The sequence below is a fragment of the Cyprinodon tularosa genome, unplaced genomic scaffold, assembly GCF_016077235.1.
Source record: "Cyprinodon tularosa strain WSP-4 unplaced genomic scaffold, ASM1607723v1 ctg532, whole genome shotgun sequence".
Classification (NCBI taxonomy): Eukaryota; Metazoa; Chordata; class Actinopteri; order Cyprinodontiformes; family Cyprinodontidae; genus Cyprinodon; species Cyprinodon tularosa.
Genome location: NW_024039266.1, coordinates 67,328 through 87,951, shown reverse-complemented (window position 1 = coordinate 87,951; position 20,624 = coordinate 67,328). Strand labels below are relative to the sequence as shown.

The 20,624-nt window shown below is 39.2% G+C and overlaps 1 protein-coding gene across 2 annotated transcripts; it reads left to right on the top strand.

Annotated features, from left to right (window-relative positions):
- Positions 1–2,125: 2,125 nt before the first annotated feature.
- Positions 2,126–18,853, top strand: LOC119796043 (kynurenine--oxoglutarate transaminase 3-like). Of its 2 annotated transcripts, XM_038304367.1 has the most exons (14): positions 2,126–2,207; positions 3,435–3,522; positions 3,658–3,719; positions 5,934–6,078; positions 6,699–6,848; positions 6,935–7,021; positions 9,935–10,057; positions 10,148–10,268; positions 10,352–10,428; positions 14,951–15,040; positions 16,335–16,521; positions 18,050–18,123; positions 18,448–18,534; positions 18,678–18,853. In XM_038304367.1, exons 2-14 carry the CDS (start codon positions 3,436–3,438, stop codon positions 18,732–18,734), a joined length of 1,347 nt encoding a protein of 448 aa, XP_038160295.1. In that variant the 5' UTR covers positions 2,126–2,207; position 3,435; the 3' UTR covers positions 18,735–18,853. The 2 variants fall into 2 exon arrangements, with proteins under 2 accessions (XP_038160295.1, XP_038160296.1); XM_038304368.1 differs by lacking the exon at positions 3,435–3,522 and having other exon boundaries at positions 2,129–2,207.
- The last annotated feature ends 1,771 nt before the right edge of the window (positions 18,854–20,624 follow it).

Here is a 20,624-nt window from a genome sequence, read left to right as displayed (position 1 = left end):
GAGCAGTGGGCTGCCATTGTGTGGCACCCGGGGAGCTGTGAGGGGTTAAGGATCTTGGCAGTCTGTGGGAGTGGGACTCGAACTCAGAACCTCAGGATTCCAACCTAACCACTAGGATGTGAAGATGCTGGCAGCAGGCTCCATGTACTCCTCAAATATCTGTACAGCTCACAAATGCATATAAATAAACAAGCATAAGACAAAACAGATGTAGTTTCATGTTTTCTAACTAAGGGGTTTTATTAGGTATCCGATTTTCTACTGAAAATCCTCTTTTCCACCTGAACAAAAGTATAGAGTGAAATAAGTTCAGTGGAAAAAAAAACTCCAAACAAAACTCAGAAAACCCAGCTTTTACCAGCATTTAAACCTACCATGCACATACAGTACGAAGCTGTGAGCTCGCTGAATATGCATCTAGAAATATTTAAATGTTCTTAAATGAAGTGTATTTTACGGAAGAAGATTAGGGCCACTGAAAAAATAAAAAAGTTAACTGATTTTTAAAATATTATTTCAGTGTAATATGGGGGAAAAAATTAGAATTCAGTTTTTTTTGTCAGAAGTCTGACTTTACTCTTAGAATTCTGACTGAATTCTGACAGCTAACAAACATGTTAGCATCAAGCCGTAGCCATGTCTGTTTTAGAGCCTAGCTGTCTTGCTTTAATCACCTTCTGCTCTTTCATTAATTAAATTGCATCACTGGGGACCCCTCAGGCACTTAGAAAGTCACCTAATTCCATCATTTTTCACCATGGTGGCCAAACAACTCACATCTTAGTCAGTGAAGCTGAGAGCTCCCACATCCCTTCTCTCATGGTGCCCATCTACATTAAGATCCAAAATTCTGGGCTTAAAGTCAGAATTCTGAGATTAAAGTTAGAATTCTTACTTTTTTCTCATATTAAACTGAAATAAAATTTAAAAATCAGTTAACTTTTTTTTGTTTTTTCAGTGGCCCTAATCCTGTTCTGTAGTATTTACCCTGAATTTGGGTAAGTAAATAAGATGAAATTTGCCAATGAAAATGTTATTTTTACGCTTAAAATAAGATGATTAGATAATATGAGCTTGAAATTAGACAATGCAATTGTTTTTTCTTATTTTAAATGTTATTTGTCTTGATCCATCGGCAAAGTGTCTCCCTTATCTTCTCAACTCAAGAAAAAAATGCACTTATTTTAAGAAAAAATTACTAAGATTTAAATTTTTTGTAGTGTGGAGCTCCGTCGGTGAAAGCCTGAATGTTTCTCAAAAACATTGAGCACTAGTAAACTGATTTGTGTGTAGCTGTCGTTTTGTCCATCTGTTTCATGTTATTTGTGTACATGAATGCAATGGTTCATATGCGTAGGAGCCTTTATGGAATCCGTAAATATCAGATTTGATTATTTGGTATTCATAATTTCATTATATTTGTATTTGAATGCACATACAAGTACCTGTAGTTTAAACACAAATGTTATTTACAAACTAAAAAAGAAAATACAAATCCAGCATTTCAGACACACAGATAGCACAAAATGTTATTTACAAATTACAAAAACTTTACAAATATGCACGGATACCAAACAAAAATCATAAATCTATTTTGAAACAAGAGTCTGTCCATAAAAGATAACCAATTGGTCCATTTGATACATGTATTTGATCCATTTACTTAAATCAACCTTAACATACAAACATTTTGGTGAGTTCAGTACACCCGTCTCCGAGTGTTTCCGAAAACACACGAAGTGAGTCACTCAGGGCTCTCATCCAATCAGGGACAGTCGCCTTCAAGGCCAATAACGTAATAAAGCACACACTGACTCCTTTTGGACGTCAAATAGACAATTTATTAAACTAAACGCATATAATCATATTAATGTTTCCAACCAATGACATATGTGATGGTTTGCCACGGTGAAAGATGTTAGTTATAATTACAAAATCATAGTTAAGGGTAGAAGAAAAAAAAAGATGCGGCCTTACATTTTAGCGATAACATTCGGATTTAACATTACTTTCATGTTATTAATTTTACATTTATCAATAACTACCTTCTCAATCAGTCGGGGTTTTTTTTATATTAATGTACTTATTTTGGTCTCTTGAGTGTGAAAACTTGAAACCTCCAATTTTTCTAAACGCATCACCTTCTTCTTCGGCGTCTGGTGAAACGTCTTTTCCTACTGGAGCTCAGTTTGAACAGCACAGCCACAGTAAGTTAGTTAGTTAGCTGTCGATGTTGACCTGGTCTCTTATAAGAAAGCAGAACATGTTTAATATGGACTGACTCTCAATTCAGGCCTTTATGTCCGAGCCGAGCTGCATAGCAGAGAAGTAACGGCCGGTCAGTCCTTCCTGCCGCCGTAACATTAACTGCTGTTAGCCGATGCTAGCTGACTTTCAACCTTAGCCGTCTTTTGCAAACGTTTCACTGACGGCTCATGTGAGACTCCGCGGTGGAAAACATGAAAAGTGTTTTTTATTTATTTAAAGAGTTCAGCCTGGTGGTGAATTCGTATAATCGGCGCACTTTGACTTGACTTTGAGGCCCAATTTAATGAACCTCACTGGAATTTTGTGATGCACACTGGCGCCATCTAGTGACTGCCAAGAAGCATTGGCTTCAATCCAAAGGAAATGTTTGTTTACATTCTGCTGCAGTCATGTGTTTTATGGAAATAACTGAAATATATATATATTTTGTACATATTAAACATTAATTTAAACGATATGTTATTTGTATACAATATTACAGTTTAATAAGCTGACATTGTTAGAATCGTTTTATGTAATAATGCAATTATTTAACATCAGAAAATGACATTTATTAATTAGAAATAATTGTGTTCTTTTAATGTTAATTTAACCAATAAAAAACTGTAAACTTGATTATTCTAATTGTAAAATCAACAATATATAAAAATACCTTATGTTTACTGTATAATAAACAAATTATTTTGAGTGCATTAAGTTCCCTATATGATAGAAGAATGTGGAAATATTTTATTTTAGTCTTACTACTTAAAATTCTAGTGGTTGGTCAGCAGGCTAACTGATCAAATGTGAGCATTTGTTTGATCAGCCATAGAGAAACTTAACTCTTAAACTATAAGTTGTCTCACAGGAAATATAACAAAAATAAAATTAAAAACATTTATACTCTTCATATATTTTTTTAACTAATACATTTGTTTTTACATGTACTTTGTAGCACACATGAGAAAATAACATGTGGAAAAGTTTTAAAATCATGACTCAAACGGTGACATTTTAACAGAGTGTATCCAAGAGAAGCAGAAAGTGAAGCAATGCCTGTCGTTTGAAGCAACCGCTGTTACTGAGCAACTAAACAGTGCAGCAGGTGGACAAATGTAGAGATTCATCGCTTAGATCTGCACAGCGTTATTCCCCAGTCTTAATTTAGGCTCCTGTTCATCCAGGATGAGCTTTACATGGTGCGTCCTGAACGGCTTCAGGTTCACATGTCGTTCTCCTCCAACAATCTGCAGGAGGTTTTGTACTTCACAGGTAGGCGCACTAAACAAAACACAGCTAAGTATCCCACTTTCAGCCACTTTCTGACTGCCCCCGCTAACACACTGTGCAGACATGAGGGTAGTTTACACTTGGTGCAGTGATATAGACTTTGTTATTGTCTTGCAGTCTATAATGGCGTCGAGGCACACTAATGCCAAAAGAATTAAAGGACTGGACAAGAATGTTTGGTAAGTGAATGAGCATTGAAGCACTAATAATACTTAACCACTGACCTCTTTATGCAATATTTACTGTGTTAACACTTTAAAAATCAGCAGATGTCTTTTTTTTTCTTTAATTTCTCCAGTTTGGTTTTAGAAGCACTTAAAAAAACCACCCAAACTTCTGTACACATTGGGTTTCTTGTTTACTGAGCAGTAAACTGCCAAAAATACCATCAGCAGCTGGAAAGGTTTTAGGGTTTCACATTCTATGGAGTCAGCTTTGTTCCATTACTGGTGCAAGCAAACAACACATTTCAAAAATCGAAATTTGAAACAAAACATGCTCAGAAATCATACTTTAAAAAAGGCTTTATTAGAAAAATGGTTTTCACAGTAAATTTGCAGTTTTTCTCAGATTTTAAAACCTCCCTTAAAAATTAGACAGGGCCTGTTTCTCAATTCACAAGAATGTGAGTACGGACTCAAGTCCTCGCCAAATCTGTTCTTGAGAAGAATACAAGCAAGTCTGGACTCGGGGAAAACGGGACCACGCAGCATAAATATGGGTCAATTGGAATAGAAGCGTACTGATGACATCACCACATGCTCAGCTCATCTGGAGCTGCATTTCACCAGTTATTAATAGTCTCTAGATAATAAATTCTGACTTTTTTCATTTATTGGGGGAATAATAACTAACAAAGTCAGATAAACACAAATCAAATAAACATTTTACCAAATAAAAACAAAATATTGCCATTAGAGCCAGCGGTACTTTACACATGGCTATGCAGAAATACAGCTGCTGCAGACGGGCTAACGTTAGCCCTAGCTGCTGCAGACGAGCTAACGTTAGCCTTGGCTGCTGCAGACGAGCTAACATTAGCCCTGGCTGCTGCAGACGTGCTATCGTTAGCCCTGGCTGCTGCAGACGAGCTAACGTTAGCCATGGCTTCTGCAGACGAGCTAACGTTAGCCATGGCTGCTGCAGACGAGCTAACGTTAGCCATGGCTGCTGCAGACGAGCTAACGTTAGCCATGGTTGCTGCAGATAGGCCAACGTTAGCCATGGTTGCTGCAGATGGGCCAACGTTAGCCATGGTTGCTGCAGATGGGCCAACGTTAGCCATGGCTGCTGCAGATGGGCTAATGTTAGCCATGGTTGCTGCAGATGGGCTAACGTTAGCCATGGTTGCTGCAGATGGGCTAATGTTAGCCATGGTTGCGGTTAGCCTCTCAACATCTGAACTTTTTTATTTTTCATTATGCACTAAATCAGTAAACCTGCCATATAGTGACACTTTAAGTATAATTTTCTCCTCTATCAGACAATCAGAACTCAAAATGAAATGTGCCCCCTGGTGGCGATAAACACAGGACAGGACAAATGGCTCCTACAACGGCAACAGAAAAGATAACTTAATACTCTGAGCTCTGTTAGCACTCCACTGGAAGCTGCTGCAATGCATGCTGGGACAGCTGTCAATCTCAAGAATGGACAAGTCTGCTCTGATGCATGCTGGGTAAAGAGGGAGGAGCAAGAACAACATCCTGGGACTGTGTCCGTTCTTCGTTTTTTTTGTTCTTGTGAATAGGAACAGTAGTAGGGCTGAAGCTGATGACGTTTCACGAGGACATGAGAACGCACAAGTACACATTGTGAGAAACGGCCAGGATGTCTGCCTCACGGACTAAAACTGGTAGTTGGTTCCACAGAAGAAGAGCCTGATAACTAAAAGATCTGCCTCCCATTCTACTTTTAGAAATTCTAGGAATCAATATTTGCAATAATTAGCAGATGAAAGAAGGAAATTCTAGAAACCTCTTTGATCTGGGATTTAAATGACAGGTCCTGTTAAAAAACAACACCAAGTTTTTTTACTTTATTATCAGAGATCAATTTGATTCCATCCAACTGAAGTGACTGGCTAATCAGCTTCTTTTTCAAAGACTATGTTCAATCATGCCTGTAATCTATATAATGGGTTAGCTTCATCTGGATTATAGACAGATATAGCTGAGTATCATCAGCATAGCAGTGAAAATTAATCCCATACTGTTTAATAATTCTACCGATTGGGAGCATAAATATAGTAAAGAGAACTGGTCCTAGCACTGATCCCTCTTCTTCCTGATTTCAGTTATATTTCCTTCTTATCTGGTTACTGGTCTTAAACTCTTAGATCAGAGTCTTAAACATGTTTTAGCTCTGTGACAGCCCACCGCTGCTCTCCCCAGGGTGGCGTTTACATCAGTAGCAGCTGACCCGTCCATTGTTAACCTGGGCCAAGGCTATCCAGACATCCCGCCGCCTTCTTATATCAAGGAGGCTTTGGCGAAGGCAGCGTCAGTGGACCGTATGAACCAGTACACCAGAGGCTTTGTAAGTTTAAAGAGCCCAGGAGGAAGAGGTTCATTTTTAACACTACAGGCAAACAGAGTGTGGACTTATTTAGCCATGAACTGATTTATAAACCAAGCTAATTCTAATAAACTGTCTGTTTATTCTTTAAACATATTTAAACCAGATATGCTGGTGAAAATTCCCAGTCATCCAGGTCATGGTTATTCCAAAATAGTTAAAAACAATCCACCGGACTTTGTTTCCAAGTTTGATGATGTTTCGCTTCCCATCCAGAAAGTTTTTTCAATTCAGAATGTCAGAGAAATAGAGAGGTTTCGGGTATTACAGGCTAACGAAACTAAACAACCCCCATTCCAGAGGGTCAGACCCGCTCATCAGGTCCAATTTGCATGTTTTCTAAGCAAAAACAAGGTTTTGTTTTTGGTCCACTCTATGAAGCCTTGAACTCAACCCTATTTCTGACATTTTGAATTGTAAAACCTTCCTGGATGGGAAGCGAAACATCTTCAAACTTGAAAACAAAGTCCAGCGGATAGTTTTTTAACTTTCTTGGAATGTAAATTCGATGTATACCATATAAAGCTTTTTGCTGTTGATCTCCGTAATGACTGTATGTTTGTCGCCTCGTCTTTAACCAGGGTCATCCCTCCTTGGTGAAGGCCCTCTCACAGGTGTATGGGAAGGTCTACGGTCGCCATGTCGACCCTCTGAAAGAAATCCTGGTCACCGTTGGTGGTTATGGTTCCTTGTTTAGCACCATGCAGGGCCTTGTGGATGAAGGAGACGAGGTGAAGACCTTCTGTAGACTATAATGTTTATCTATACATGTATGGCCATGTATGTAGTAGACTGATGGGATTTATTCTTTCCCCAGGTGATCATAGTGGAACCGTTCTTCGATTGCTACGTACCGATGGTCAGAATGGCAGGAGCCAAGCCTGTATTGATCCCATTACGGCCTGTAAGTCTCATCTTCAGGTTCCTGCTGTTAATGCAAAATGTTATTTAGAACCGATGAGGAATTAAAAGTGAGTCAAACCTTTACAAAAAACAAAAAGTTAGTTAAACATGAAGCTATGAACACATGAACTCATAATAGAGTTCCCAGTTATGTCAGTTATTATCAGGTGAACCTATCTGTGTCGGTTGATCATATGTTTTTGATATTAATTCTGTTTTAAAACCCTGTCATGACCAGATGTTTGCTGTGGTGTAAAAGGTAGTATACATATATATATATATATATATATATATATATATATATATATATATATATATATATATATATATATATATATACACATACACTATATTGCCAAAAGTATTTGCTCACCCATCCAAATTATTGGAATCAGGTGTTCCAATCACTTCCATGGCCACAGGTGTATAAATTCAAGCACCTAGGCATGCAGACTGTTTTTACAAACATATGTGAAAGAATGGGTCGCTCTCAGGAGCTCAGTGAATTCCAGCGTGGAACTGTGATAGGATGCCACCTGTGCAACAAATCCAGTCGTGAAATTTCCTCGCTCCTAAATATTCCACAGTCAACTGTCAGCTGTATTATAAGAAAATGGAAGTGTTTGGGAACGACAGCAACTCAGCCACGAAGTGGTAGGCCACGTAAACTGACGGAGCGGGGTCAGCGGATGCTGACGCGCATAGTGCGAAGAGGTCGCCAACTTTCTGCAGAGTCAATCACTACAGACCTCCAAACTTCATGTGGCCTTCAGATTAGCTCAAGAACAGTGCGCAGAGAGCTTCATGGAATGGGTTTCCATGGTCGAGCAGCTGCATCCAAGCCATACATCACCAAGTGCAATGCAAAGCGTCGGATGCGGTGGTGTAAAGCACGCCGCCACTGGACTCTAGAGCAGTGGAGACGCGTTCTCTGGAGTGACGAATCGCGCTTCTCCATCTGGCAATCTGATGGACGGGTCTGGGTTTGGCGGTTGCCAGGAGAACGGTACTTGTCTGACTGCATTGTGCCAAGTGTAAAGTTTGGTGGAGGGGGGATTATGGTGTGGGGTTGTTTTTCAGGAGCTGGGCTTGGCCCCTTAGTTCCAGTGAAAGGAACTCTGAATGCTTCAGCATACCAAGACATTTTGGACAATTCCATGCTCCCAACTTTGTGGGAACAGTTTGGAGCTGGCCCCTTCCTCTTCCAACATGACTGTGCACCAGTGCACAAAGCAAGGTCCATAAAGACATGGATGACAGAGTCTGGTGTGGATGAACTTGACTGGCCTGCACAGAGTCCTGACCTCAACCCGATAGAACACCTTTGGGATGAATTAGAGCGGAGACTGAGAGCCAGGCCTTCTCGTCCAACATCAGTGTGCGACCTCACAAATGCGCTTCTGGAAGAATGGTCAAAAATTCCCATAAACACACTCCTAAACCTTGTGGACAGCCGTCCCAGAAGAGTTGAAGCTGTTCTAGCTGCAAAGGGTGGACCGATGTCATATTGAACCCTATGGATTAGGAACGGGATGTCACTTAAGCTCATATGTGAGTCAAGGCAGGTGAGCAAATACTTTTGGCAATATAGTGTATATTTATATATACATATTTGCATATGTGTGTATATATATATATATATATATATATATATTGCTAATTCTGGTGTTCTGTGGTAAATGCCAATGGAGCTCCACGGTGCCGGGCAGTGAGCACGGGGCCCACTAGAAGACGTGGGGCCCTCAGGCCACCCTCGTGGAGTCTGTTTCTGATTGTTTGGTCAGAGCCATTCACACCAGTGGCCTGCTGGAGGTCATTTTGTAGGGCTCTTGCAGTGCTCCTCCTGCTCCTCCTTGCACAAAGGAGCAGATGCTGTGGAAGCTCATTGGTAGAATTCTCTTATGACAGAAAGAAGGCCACGATTCACACCATTTTGTCTTCCAGAGGGAGTAAACATTTATTTACATTTCCAAATTCCTACTGCTGTCTTCAACACTTCATACATTCAGCGCTACATCGTCAGACATCTCAGTCCCCCCCCCCCCAACTCTCATTTCATACCAGGCTGCTTTTATAGTTTCCACATCGCACTATGTAGATGTACGTGCATAACTGGAAGCTCTGCCGAAAACTTCCTGGAAATCTCTTAGCTTATGACCTGATTGCGTGCAAGTCAGCCACTAAGAACCCTGTTTTTGCCAAGATTCGTACGTGACTTCCAGGATGTAGACACCGTGTCTACATGCTGCATTGTCTGTGTTGCCAAGTTAGCATAAGGTCACAATTAGGACTACACAAAGCAGTACAATTGCTTCTATACTACCTGTCCTGCTGATGGGTTGTAGACCTTCTACAGCCCTGTCCAGCTCTCCTGGAGTAACTGCCTGTCTCCTGGAATCTCCTCCATGCTCTTGAGATTGTGCTGGGAGACACAGCAAACCTTCTGGCAATGGCACGTATTGATACGCCATCCTGGAGGAGTTGGACTGCCTGTGCAACCTCTGTAGGGTCCAGGTAGCGCCTCATGCTAACAGTAGTGACAGTGACCATAGCCAAATGCAAAACTGGTGAAAAAGAGTCAGAAAAGATGAGGAGGGGAGAAATGTCAGTGGCCTCCACCTGTAAAACCATTCCTGCTATGATGGTCGTCTGGTTGTTGCCCCTCTGGGTCACCTGTTGTTCATTTCATTAACACCAAAGTAGCTAAAACTGATTAACAACCCGCTCTGCTACTTACCTGACCAAATCATTATCTCAGAAGTTTAATTAACTTGATTACAAAGTGTTCCTTTAATGTTTTTGAGTAGTGTATATTTTTATCATTGGTATAATGATCACATTTTCTTACCCACCGTGCTCACAGTAGGGGTAGGTGTTTTCAAAAATGATGTAATTTTCATTTACCTGATCTCAGAAGTCCGGTAAAAAGACACTCTCAAGCGCCGACTGGTATCTTGATCCAGATGAGCTTTCTGCAAAGTTCAGCTCCAAGACGAAGGCCATCATCATCAATACTCCCAACAATCCCATAGGGAAGGTGAGTAAACACTATGGCATTCAGGTAGTCCTGCTTTGAGCATGCTACATCAGACCAACACAGATGGATCCTTCTGTCCTCTTCCTGCAGGTTTTTACCAAAGACGAGCTGCAGATGATCGCGGACCTTTGTATCAAACACGACACGCTGTGCTTCAGCGATGAGGTTTACGAGTGGCTCGTCTATAAGGGTCACCAGCATGTCAAAATCGGTGTGTTTTAAGCTCAGTTCACTTGTGACAGAAGTTAAGAGGGATTAATAATAAGAATCCTGAACAGGTCTGTGTCTCTGCAGCTACTCTGCCTGGAATGTGGGACAGAACCATAACCATCGGCAGCGCAGGGAAAACCTTTAGTGTTACTGGTTGGAAGGTGAGGCATGAAGACGGATAAAGAGTCCACTTTTTTTTTTTTTTTTTTTTTACTAACAACACTGCAAAAAATGGAAATCTAAATAAGTCATTTTTGCTCAAATCAAGTGCATTTTTTCTTGAATTGAGGTGGTAAGTGAGACACTTTGCCAATGGAACAAGACAATTTACATTTAAAATAAGAACAAAACAATTGCTTTGTCTTATTTTAAGCGTATATTATCTAATTATCTTATTTTAGGAGTAAAAATACTCATTCCATTGGCAGATCATCTTATTTACCTACTCAAATTAAGGGTAAATACACTTAATTTAAGACATTTTTTACCTATTTCGAGATGTTTTTTTGCAGTGAAGCACTACTTTCATGCAGTCACACTGGAAAAAATCAAAATCTAGATAAGTAATTTTTTCTTAAAATAAGTGAATTTCTTCTTAAATTGAGGAGATTAAAGAGACATTTTGCCAATGGAACAAGACAATTTAGATTTAAAATAAGAAAACGCAATTACATCTTCTTATTTCAAGTGCATTTCATCTAATTATTTTATTTTAAGGGTTTAAATACTCATTCCATTGGCATATTATCAAATTTACCTATTCAAATCAAGGGTAAATACACTTAATTTAAGAAATGTTTACTTATTTCTAGATCATTTTTGCAGTGCATAATTTTCTACACTGGAAAAAATCGAAATCTCGATAAATCATTCTTTCTTAGAATAGGTGCATTTGTTCTTGGATTGAGGAGAAAAAATATAAATTTTGCTAATGGAACAAGACAGTTTACATTTAAAATAAGAAAACATAATTGCATTGTCTAATTTCAGGTGCATTTTCTCTAATTACCTTATTTTAAGAGTAAAAATACTCATTCCATTGGCGAACTGTCTAATTTACCTACTGAAATTAAGGGTAAATACAGTTAATTTAGAAAAGTTTAACTTATTTCTAGATCGTTTTTCCAATGCACAACCTCAACTGCTCTGCACTGCAAAATATCTAAATCTAGATAAGTCATTTTTTCTTGAAATAAGTGCATTTGTTCTTGAATTGAGGAGGTAAAAGAGACATTTTGCCAATGGAACAAGACAATTTACACTTAAAATAAGAAAAAAACAATTGCATTGTCTTATTTCAAGTGCATATTATCTAATTATCTTATTTTAAGAGTAAACTTATTTTAAGAGTAAACTATCTCATTTACCTACTCAAATTAATGGTGAATACACTTAATTTAAGACATTTTTACTTATTTCTAGATCGTTTTTGCAGTGTGGTCCTTTAGACTGCAGAAAAAAAAAAGAAATCTCAATAAGTCATCTTTTCTTAAAATAATGTTTTCTTGAATTGAGGAGAGAAATGCGACACTTTGCCAATGGAACAAGATAATTTACATTTAAAATAAGAAAAAACAATTGCATTGTCTTATTTCAAATGCATATTATCTAATTATCTTATTTAAGATATTTACTTGCTCAAATTGAGGTAAAATACACTTAATTTAAGAAATATTTACTTATTTCTAGATCGTTTTTGCAGTGTAATTTCTCCAGCTTTTAAACTGACTGGATTCACTCCCTCTGAATTCTTCCTCAGTGAATTAGTGAAGCAAAAACTACCTGTCTGACACAAAGAGTCTTATCTGTTAACTAATGTTTCCTATTAACATGTGCCTATTGTTAAGTCAGCTTTGTATGCGCTCAGAGGAGCAATTTGTGTCAACTCTCCACTAATCCTTGTTTCTGTTCATTAAAGCCGCCGTTACACGCTGGCTGATTTATCCATCGTACGTCTGACGTCCCAGAATCTCCTACAACGCTGGCATACGCTGAACTTTCCATATATTTTTTTCAGTTTTGGGCATATACATAGAGTATTCATAAAGAGTCCCGAAATGATGTCCAACGACAGCCCAACTTATGCATAAGGCACGGCAACATACTGCCCATGAAATGATGCACGAGCCAGTGTCCTCAGCAATGACCCGATGGCACCCGGTCTGCATGAAAAGATTATTTTGATTGCGGTAATAACCTAGCTGCTGCGTACCGCCCGCCGATAAAGAATAAAGAAAAGAAAGAAAGAAAGAAAGTTTTTGGTGTCAGCAGATTGAGCGTCATGTCTGCTAGGAAGGTTGTTGGCGGTGGGCGTGAACGCAGGGAGGATTCATCACTCACCTTCTGGCTCACACTATGATGGTGATGAAGTCTGGAGGAGAACTGACAGTTTCCTCCTGTGAACCCCCTTTATACCAAAACGCCACTAGACCACTACCACTAAACCACTAGAGCTTTAAAGGCATACTATGCAACATTTTTCAGTTAATTAATGTGTTCCATAACGTTTTGGATGATTAAATGAGTCATTTCAGGTTGAACAAAGGTTTTCTCGGCCGCCCTGGTGGTCTGTGGGGGAAATACCGCACTTGCAACTGCAGGAGCACCGACCCGCACCCACAGGCTCAGAAGTCTCGCGAGAGTCAGTCTTGCTTTACGGCGAGAACTGCTACACGCCCCCAGTTAAAAGCATGCTCGTTGCTAGCACAGTGGCGATATTTGTGCAGTTATGCTACGTTCACACCGGACGCAGCAAAAGCAGCAAAATCGCGTCTGCTGCTTCATTTTTGCTTCTTGTACCAGTTAGTTCTGAGGCGCAGCTGAAGCAGCTTTGCTGCTCTGGCTGCGCGGTGCAAAAGTGTGTCTGACGCGCGTTGGGCGGAGCTACTCTATCCTTTCTCTGCCTTGCAGCTATATTTGCTGTGATCAGTGGGAATAAAGTAGTTTTAATATGTTTTTAAGTGAGAAAATCCACCTGAAAACGTAATCATTGCAGTCAGTTAATCCAGATTACCATCCTGCCTTCTAATATTATTTCTGTTGGAGCCGCTCAGACCCCCACATACCAGCGGTGCGCTGTCAGTAGGAATCCCTTCATCAGCAGCCTCTGGCCGGGTCGCCTCCTCGCGGTTCACCGCGGCAGCTGGTAGGTGTTTTTCATCTAAATAATCCAAACTGCAGGCAGCAGGATAATTAAAGCCAACATATTCTGTTGGCAGATTTCTGTATTTTAAGTTAATTTATGCGTCAATAAACTGTTTCAGAGGAGTGATCACAGCGCTCTGATCATCAGCGCTGTGTCTCTCTCCCTGCCAGCTCCCAGATCAGCTTCTCTGATTGGTTGACGCGGCGCGTCGAGCAGCAAAAATGAAATTTTCCCATCTCGAGCAGCAGCGCGTTTGCGGCGCGTCACGCGCGTCAGATGCTTAAACGCGCCCGACGCGCTGCTTCAGCTGCTCAGACGCGCTGCGCCTGCTGCTCAAAACGCACCGCGGGACCTTTTGCTGCTCCTTGACGCGCGTCAACCATTGACTTTGCATGTAAACTCGCTGCTTCTGCCGCGCCTGCTGCGGTGTGAACGAAGCATTAGTCATTCGTTGCGTTCGCCTGTCTGCTAAGCTCAAAACAACCGCGCCTGGCTTGACGGAGAAACCAGGAGAACAGCTGTGCATATTTACGACAGTGCACTTTTACTTTCGCCCTCTGGGGGGAGCTTCGCTGGAAAATCAACACCGGTTGCATAGTATACCTTTAACCAGAGGAGACTGTAAAGTTCAGCGGCGTAGGACCAAATTTGGCCAAATGGTTGCATCCATCAGAGGAGCACAGTTATGGAACAAACTGCCAGCTCATGTTAGGGGCTGTGGAACCTACATGTGTTTTAAATTCTCCTTGAAACATTGGTTGAAAACTAACCAGTCATGTGATCACAGGTAAATTGATCTGTTTCCATGGGCCTGTTAACCTCATTTTATTGTGATTTTATGTTATCTGTTTGTGTCCACTCTGTTCTCTCCTGTAGCGTCTGGTTTAATGTTCACTGTTTTTACCTGCCTTAGGACAGCGGAGGCAAATTAGCTGTTGTGCTAACTCTGGCATATTTACATTGATGCTTTATGCTGACATGTTGATGAATGTGCTTTGTCCTAATTCAAATAAATAAAAATAAATAAAAAACGCTGCCAATACGCCATTATACAGTAGCTGGAAGTTAGAAACACGTTCAGCGCTCGTCTGGAACACGTCAGATACGTTGATATGCGTTGGAGAGAAGTTCTGGATAAGTTATGCAGAAGTTAGTTGATAGGCTAGACGCCACGACTGATGAGTAACCGACACTTAACGTATGTCAACGATCACATAACTGACCTGTAACTTATGACCCATGTATGGCATACGCCGGCATACGGCGGGAAATTTTCAGCATGCTGAAAACGTGTTTCAGCGTACTTCAGCGTGCTCACAACTTATACAAAATGTACCCATAACTTATCCAACGTATGCCAGCGTTTTGCCTTTTCATATGTCAGGCATCCGCTGGTCTAAATCGTCCAGGTGGGACGGGGGTTTGAAGAAGCTAAAAGATCTGATGTCAGCAAAATAATTCACCCTGCGCTCGTAATAATCCGCTTTACGAGCCAAAGTTCAACCAAAACAAAATGTCTTACAATCTGTTTCTTCCAGCTTGGTTGGTCTATTGGACCTGAGCACCTGGTTAAACATCTTCAGACTGTCATGCAGAATACTCTGTACACCTGTGCTACACCTCTACAGGTACGTCACACACTACAAGTTAGAAAAGTGTTTAAAACCCTGATAGACACTGTATGTTGCTTAGCGATGCTGCTGCCAGGAGGCGGTGGGTCTTCCTCAGTTTGTAGGAGGCATTCTCTGCCATTGTCGCCAAATAAGAAAAGTCTAAAAAAAAAATCTACATTGAAATGGCTTCAATAATAGATTAAAAGTGTAAAACTGCGGTTTGCATGCAGGGCTTGAATAGTAACATCCCTCTGTTTCCTGCTCTGTCCTCCTATAGTTATTTCTGACCAAAAGATTCAACAATTGTCCCATGTGTGACTTTGTAGTGAGGTAATGTCTAGTTGAAAAAGTAACATTTAAGTTAAAAATGCACCTATCAATCTGGTTTATGTCAGGTAACCTTAAATCTGAACTTTAACTTTTCTAACCCATGAATGCTCTTTGAATTAAAGGTCTCCATCGTAGCCTGCTCTTTGCATTTAGTTTTTTGCAAAAAGCTGCACCTCTGATCTCATCTGACCGGAGCAGGATTAAATCCTAATTATAGAAATTATGTTTATTGGTTTTAACGGAACAATTTGTGAAATAGGTGAGAGGTGTTTAGACTTGAGCTAGGCCTCAGAATCAATTCATTTCAGTTTATTTATATACCGCCAATTCACAACACGTCATCTTATCAAGTTTTCTATCTAAGGAAAAGTTGATTGCATCGACTCTTCAGCAATCCCTGAAACTCAGCATGCGTGTAGCGACAGTGGAGAGGAAAAACTCCCTTTTAACAGGAAAAATCCTCCAGGAGAACCAGGCTCAGTGTGAGCGGCCATCTGCTGAGGCCCACTCGGGTTCAAGGAGACAGAAGCAGACATAGAAAAAGAAGCATAGATACAAAAGGCAACTGTCAACCAGCTCCACAGGCGGCCCCGTCCAGGAAACACACAGCCAGGCAGACGAGCTCCGAGCCAGCTCCCATGTCAGAGGATGAAGAGAGCACATCCAGTTAGTCACAGTCAGAGAAACAGGACTACACTGGAAAACAGGCCAAGCTCCAACATCTAGAAACAAAGGTGTTGATGGCAGCAGCACAGCTGATATTTCTCTCCAGGATGGAGTCACAGCCAAACAGGAACAGACCAGATGAAGCTACTATGAGAAAAAGCAGAGAGAGCAGAACGGTAGAGATTGAACTAACAGATTCTGCAGAGTGGGAGAATAGAGATAGAATGAAGCGGAATCCTCATGTCCTCCGGCACTCTGCGTCTATAGCAGCATAACTATAGAATCACAGAAGCTAATCTAGTTTGTGCTTTAGGAGGCCGTGGCAGAGGGTTTGCTGCTGAACTATAAGTTAATGGGTCAGCCCGACTGTTACTTCTCCTCATTGGCTGAAGAACTGGAGGGAAAGAGGGACCGCCTCGCCGCCATTCTGCAGGAGGCTGGGATGACTCCAGTTATCCCAGAGGGTGGCTACTTCATGCTGGTGGATGTAACTCCTCTCAGTGAGCTACTGCACCTCACACCAAACACACTTTAACTCCTTACATTAATAGTATTCCTCAAATAAATAATCAGTAGAATGCACTCATTATGTATCACTGTTGCTTAGAGGAAAAGTCCGATCAGCAAGGAATGACCAGTGGATCATTATTTATACCTAAAACTAATACGTTTGCAAAGATTTAATGAATTTAGCGTTAGTAAGTAAAAAAATAAGAAATAATAATTTGATCACTGAGTCTGGGAGCGGCCATTTTGGCCCAAATATAGTAACCCCTCCCTCCTGCCATCTTCCAGCAGTGACGTCAGGGTGCGGTAAGCCTAGCGCCATTCTCCCCGCTTTACAAGCTAAATCAATGGGAACTACTAGACACATCTGCAATCAGCAACAATTATTGAAGATTTCCAGAGGACTTCACCATTGAAATTCACCAGAGCTATAGTGAAACTGACAATGAACACGTGCATGGCAGCTGGATGCTGGAATACATCGGGTAAAAGTGAAAAAAAAGAGTTATTCCACCTTTCTGATTCCTGATCCTCCACGGACGGGTTGGTCGTTGGATCGCCAACTTGAAGAGGGAGGATTTGCCATCGAACTTCTGGCCAGAGAAAAAACCCGTAATATGTAGCCAACATTTGGAAGAAGAATGTTTTGAAGATGACTTGGATAATAGCGCGTTGTGACAAACACCAGATACAGCACTGGGACTTGATCAACAGCCGATACCGCACCGTGACGTCACTAACCAGTAGGTGGCAGTAGTGTTCTTTGACAAACATGGATGCCTCCAGTAAAGCACATTCACATGAAAATTACTCTGAATTAAAAACACTGATCATTTATTGAACACGATGGAATCATTTTATATTTAAAGAACTTTCAGAAGTTTGAGTTTTGAATATGAGCGACTTTTCCTTTAATGCATCGGATTTCAGCAGTGGCTGTTTTCATGAATAATATCTGTGCTTAAAATAATGACAGTTTGGAAATCATGGATTTTGTCTTGATATTAAATCAGGTTGATTTTAAAAAAAGTTTTCCCCTAATACCATGGGGGGGGGTTGGGGGCAAAAAGGCTGAAAATAAAGAGAATGAACTGATTTAAAGCCTCCTTTGATCCTTCCATCTAGACTACAGCAGTATTTCTACATCCTGTCTTATGGAGTGAATTTTGCTTCATTATTGTTGTAAAGAACATTTTTTGTAGAAGAAAAAAAATGGGAAAAAATGCAATTCATAAAACTTAACCTAAGAAAGAAAAAATAAATATAAAAGTAAATAAAATTTCTAAGCATGTTTTAGAAATTATATTTAAATTTCTAAAACTTTTTATTATTATTTAAGTAACATTTTTAAAAAGTGTAATTTAAAAGCTAAAATCTAAGAAAATAGAAAAGTTTATTTTTGAATTCCCATTTACAAAACATGTTCCTTGGAACAATAATGGAACAGAATTCCCTCCATACTGTCTGCACTGAGCTGCACATCCTACTTTGAATCATTGTTTCCTTCTGGATCTATTCTAGATCAGGATCTGTCCCACATGGCCGACGATGAAGCCTATGACTACAAGTTTGTTAAATGGATGATAAAAGAAAAGGTGAGACGAGTTCATTATTGTAGAAATAATCCTTTTTTTTTTTCCAGTATCACTATCAGCCGATACGTTCCAGCATCTGCTGATTCATCAGGGCCCTCAGCAGATCACATGTTCAGAAATGTTTCTTTTCTGTTTAAATTTGGAACATTTGTTATTAGTTTTTTATTTAAATCATGTAAATAAAGCAAAAAAAAAAAAAAAGGCCTGAAGATTTGTCCCAAACTTAAATTTAGCAGAACATATCTGGGTTAAACTGTTGTTAAAATAATCAGCATCAACCTTAAAAAACCCAGAATCAGTCGAACTCTTCCTGGTTTCTTTTAGAAATTAGCTGCTATTCCCGTCACAGCGTTCGTTGGAGAAGAGTCCAAGAAGCAGTTTGAGAAATATATTCGCCTGTGCTTCATAAAGGTACAAAAATAAATATGTCTGTTACAGTTAGAAGTGTATTAGAAGGAACATTTCAATCTAAAAGGTTGGTGCTTCGTGGATGTAAAATGTTCTCGCAGCTGCTTCAGAGAACAGTGACGTTTGTTTTGGTCTTTGTTTTGCAGGAAGACAGCACTCTGGAAGCAGCGGGGAAGATCCTGAAAAACTGGAGCAAAGTTTAACAGGATCTGAGCAGCTGAACTCTGAGGGAACAGAGAGGTGGACGGCTCTTTAACAGGAGGAGAATTTTAATTCAAACAGTTTATCCTGGAAGGCCAATAAAAAAAAAATACATCTAGAATCCTTGTTAGTGTGAATTTTTGCTCAGACATAATTTTATTGGGTAGGGTTTTTTTTCATTTATGTGTTTATTGTTGTGATAAATTTCTAGTTATAAGATTTCCAGATTATCATCTAAATCATAAATTAACAAGTGTGTGCAAAAATAAATTTCACTCAGTACAGCTCTCAAGTCATTTTCATGTTTTAAAGTGCAGCCTTGATAAAGGAAACAGCAGTGATAAAGTAATAATTATTACTAATTAGAATGAATGATTAAAAATAGAAAAATGAGTGAATTGTCAATAAAGAATTTACTCTTTTTTTTTTTATTGGGAGATTCACAAATTCTAAGAATATGATTAAATGGTTCTACTGTGGGTTCTTTATATAAATTTGAATTAGGCCTATTTTTTATATGTGATTTTGGGGCTATAATTGCTGTGGGACACAGTCACAGCAATTTATTTACCTAAAAAAATAATGTAAATAGTAAACAGTTCTGGTTTATCCACACTTGAATCAGTGTCATGAAAGCTCCACAAAGTCGAGGTGAGTTTTCATTATCATCCAACCGTGTATGGAGTTATGATTGATGTATAAAACAAGACAGCATGCAACTTAAAGTAATGATGAAGTTTATGTATATATGGAGGGAATTTTGTTCCAATATTGCAGATGAAAAACACGTTTTTTAAATTAAATGCTGAAAAATGTATTGGAATTTGAAAACAAATGCAACTGAGAAATAAATCTTTAAAAAATATTTTAGGCAATTTTTTGAAAGTAACGTTGCTATTTTGTGAGATTTTAATCTTTCATATGTTTGTTGTTCAAAGATAACTTTTTTATATATTTTTTTTTCAAGTAGTTTATTTTTTATGGATTTTATAATTTTGGTTTTAGATTGCTGCTTTGAAAAAAATTAAAGCAATTTGTAAAACTCAAACTGGGGAAAGAAAATAAAAGATTTAGAATATAAAAGTCGCATTTGACAGGATTGTTCCTCCATATAGGTTAGATCATCAAATATTTAATATGATCAAATTAAATATGAAGTTTTTTTTTTTTTTTCTTTTTAAACGATGGCATTTCTTTTTGGCAAAGATTGAGGGTCTGTCACTTACTGCATTGAACCACTAGAGGGAGGCAAAGTACACTAGACCGGAACCAAACTCCCTTTCTTACAAGTTTTCCGCTCATTACTTTGCAGCCCCTACAGTTAGAAACAGAACTAGGTCAATTTAAATAAAAAAAAAGAAATCGAATTATTGCATCTACTTTTCAATTGACTGTTTTTTTTTACTTGGCAGCTGTTTTGGTTTGACAGAAATGTAATAGATGATTGTAGATAATCACTTTAATAACATTAAGATCATATTGTTTGCTGCAGAAGATGCTCCAAGTTCAAACTAGTCTTAAAATTATGTGTGGATCTATAAGGCTTAATGTTATTATAGTGCCAGAAGAATTCATCACTTTTAAACCTTTTCACAGTTTGCCACAATACCAACTTCAGGGTATTTTACTGGAATTCAAAAAGCAAAATGTTTGATATGAGGGAAGAGGAAGGAAAAAAGGATTCATGCTTTTCAAGTTTAAGAAAGTAAATTCTAATATGTATGACTTGTATTCAGCCTCTACAGGTCAATACTTTGTGTCCGGTTACGGTTCCTCTTCTTATGTGGTATATTTATAGCAGTTTTGCACAATATATTAATATATTGCATTCAAAATATTGCATCCAGGAAAATCAATTTACATTTTAACGATCATTTGAATTTTAGTCCAAT

Coding starts and splice junctions, on each gene's coding strand:
- LOC119796043 (XM_038304367.1), top strand. CDS start 3,436: ATGAGCTTTACATGGTGCGTCCTGAACGGCTTCAGGTTCACATGTCGT. Junction 6,079..6,698: donor ACCAGTACACCAGAGGCTTT/GTAAGTTTAAAG, acceptor GTCTTTAACCAG/GGTCATCCCTCCTTGGTGAA. Junction 16,522..18,049: donor GGTGGATGTAACTCCTCTCA/GTGAGCTACTGC, acceptor GATCTATTCTAG/ATCAGGATCTGTCCCACATG.